We start from the raw sequence: 3271 nt of genomic DNA on the forward strand, positions 1-3271 counted from the left end.
AGACAAGTTCCCCAGGTTGTCCTCATCGATCACGACGAGCTACCACTTAGAGCAAGATGGACTATTGTTGCTACTGCCTGCCTCCTATTTGCTATGTCCCTACTACTTGTTGGTGTTACTCTCAGGATGGCACCCATCATCGATGACATGGGTAAGTCCCATTATCCATTTTCAATTTCTTTTCATTATTTAACTGTCAATTAATAATGAGAATAAAATATTCGGTACTAATGCATTGTGAACAAATTGAACACTGAGAAAAAGTATTTTTCTTCCAATTCAATTAAATTTATTGTGTATCCAAGATAAAGTAATTTACCAACTTCTTCATTGGAAATATTAATTAGTTGATTGGTTGAAATTGGTTGAGATTTGAATATCTTTATCCACGGACTGGACAAATTTTTTGGGAAAAGTAGGAGCTGTCGATTTTTTTTTGGGTCGAACGAATGAAGTGAAGATTTATTGATTTATTGATTGTTTGGAAGGGAAATATTTTTTTTCTGCCGTTGGAATTATCTATTTTGGATATTTAGATAGAAATAGGTATGATAAATAGAGTGTAGAATTTTTTAGGTCTAGACTAAACAGTTTTCTTTTAGCTTCGATGTAGAATTTCAAATACGTAATGGCAGCATGGAATAAACATGAGAATTTTCCTTCATCACAGCGGTGATAAAATATCGTGGAATATTTGAATTGTGTGAAATGGCTCGCTGAATCGATTTTCTCGAATCATAAAGAGGGTTTGTTGGTCCCCGGGCAAGAGTCGGAAAGTCATAGTCGCTTCATCTCGCTCTTTGTCTCCATTTTTCGCGTTTTATTATTCGATTTGCCGCTCTAGAATCGCTCGACTGAATTATTTTGTACGAGACTTATTCCGTGTCATTCGATATCATTCGTATTTTCTCATATCGATGATAAAATAATCACGACAACGAATGGGTGAATGGAGGTAGTTATAAGGTCAGGTACAAATCCGAAATCCGTTCGGAGAAATTAATCCCTTAAGAAATAAATTACTGAGACCGAGTGAAATGTCAAGAGGCAAGTGAAAATAAATTGAGAAATATTTCGAGATATTTAAATTACGGAAAGAAAATGATCATGCAAGATTATGGAAAGAATATGATCATGCAGAAAATATTATTCCTGCAATTATTACTCCAATTGAATAATTTTTAAGCAATTCCGATTAATTTCGGATAATAATCATGATATTACTCTAGAGGATGATTATGTGGGATATGTCCTGGGATCATTCTTCATTTTCATTGGATGCGGACGCAATTGTTCCGGTGGAACTCTGAATTGTCATCGAGTCATTCCTCCAATGAACCCAATTGATTCCATCGAAATCATTCTTCCAATGAACCCAATTGCTTCCATCGAAATCATTCCTCCACTGAACCCAATTGTTCTGTTGGAACTCATGGAACCTCTGAACCCCTGATTCCAGGCCGAACAAGAGTTCGAACCGGAGAAAAAAATCAGTTCCCTCCAAGTTTCGAACCCGTGTCTTCCAGAAAACCTTTGATGGATTTTTTTGTTGATAATTATTGAGTTTATTCAAGATCATAACCAGAATAACTATTCTCTAGACCTATATGATTTCAGTGTTGGGTATTTTTGAAGGAGAGCTTCCCAGGGGGAGGGCAATTTACTTTACACATTTTGTGGAAATAGTATAACCATATATTGGAGCTCAGGGTCCTCGAGCCCGAGGGGTTGCGAGGTCGAGGGTGTCTTATTCACGTCACTCTAAATTAAAGACGCATGGCCTCTGAATCTTCAGTCTGCTGCCAGATCCCCGTCGACGTACACCCGCGTCACCGGAAGTTCATCAGTTTAAACTCTTTTTCCGTTTGCCCTTTATTTCCGAATTCGACTCCCAACTCTATCATGAATTAACAATGGTCTTGCATAATTGATAATTCCGGACTGGAGGCAGTAAAAATTCGTTCTTTCCTCATACTCGGTACATATTTTTATCTGAAAATTGTGCTCGTCGGAACACGTGATATTTAAGCACTGGATAATCAGGAATTGATTATACGAATGCATCCGAGCATTTAATCCTTTGAGTTCGGTTCGATAATTGTTACGACAATAATTACACAGTTGTGGAGTGATTCGGGGAGAAATTATTGAAAAGCTCGATTATCATGAATTTATTTGACGAAACGTTCAAGCCGTAATGACGAAGTAAAAAATCTATAATGGCATTAAAAATATCGAGCAATCCAACAAGAGTGTTAAGTGATTCTCTTACTATAACCGAAACAAATCCCGATGTTGAATTTTTATCGGTCATTTCATAGCGCAGATTATCATGTCAACACTTGATTTAGTTTTCAAAACAGGAAATTCTTGTAGTTCTTTGAATAAATGTTGGCTCACATCCAGACCCAAGTCTCATTCACCTAAAATTAATTCTGGACCAAATCAACAAGTTATACGAAATCCATGTGTTGGCACAGACGTGCCCCCAGGAAATAGTGTCAGACGCTGGGGGTCTGTCCCCCGGGGGGTAAAATAATTTATCCACCGGTAATTAGTTTCTTTTTTAAATTAATAATAAAAGTGCATGGATGACTTGTTGATCTAATGGGAAAGCTGACGTACCCCAGACCCCAACATCTCCATTATAAATATTTGGCTGAGTTTATTTATTGATGAGAGTTACGGGTTGGAGTATTGGCTGAGTGTTGCGATGATATCGGGGATGGGCTGATGGTTTGTACCATCTCAACTGGTCAGGCATATAGTTCTATACTAGAGCAGATATGCGGGGCTAAAAATACACGGGTAAACTCAGCACTGAGAAAAAAAATTTTACCAAGGATTCATTAACTTGAGAGACGTATATATTTTTATAAAAATGGTATTTCTTCAGGTAAGAGAGCTGTAGGTGATCTCTGCTAGGCAGTGATGATGATAAGGGATAATGATGAGTGATAATGATGTCCAAGCTGAACTCGGGGTCAGCTTGGAATCATCGGTTGAAGGGTTCCAATGGGAATGATTGGATTCTGTGGAGGAATGATTTTGATGGAATCATTGATTCAGGGATTCATAAGTTCAAACTGAACAATTGGGTTCATTGAAGGAATAATTTAAATAGAACAATTCATGGTTCCATCAGATTCTGTGTTCCATCAATTACGTGCGTTCGGTATTTAAAGAAAATTAATGATAATCAATGGATTATCCAAGGACATCTCCCATATAATTATCTTTTAAAGCAATATGATGATTATCATCGGAACCT

General features: G+C 37.2%; 1 protein-coding gene across 1 annotated transcript in view; it reads left to right on the plus strand.

Annotated features, from left to right (window-relative positions):
- The window catches only part of LOC105266898 (uncharacterized), a gene marked incomplete at its 5' end in the record, with an annotated part of 7729 nt that overhangs the window by 2245 nt on the left and 2213 nt on the right, over positions 1-3271 (plus strand). Inside the window, 1 exon segment of the mRNA XM_011305382.1 lies at positions 1-151. Within this exon segment, the coding sequence (XP_011303684.1) occupies positions 1-151 (151 nt within the window).

Source organism: Fopius arisanus, unplaced genomic scaffold (assembly GCF_000806365.1).
Source record: "Fopius arisanus strain USDA-PBARC FA_bdor unplaced genomic scaffold, ASM80636v1 scaffold00002, whole genome shotgun sequence".
Taxonomy (NCBI): domain Eukaryota; kingdom Metazoa; phylum Arthropoda; class Insecta; order Hymenoptera; family Braconidae; genus Fopius; species Fopius arisanus.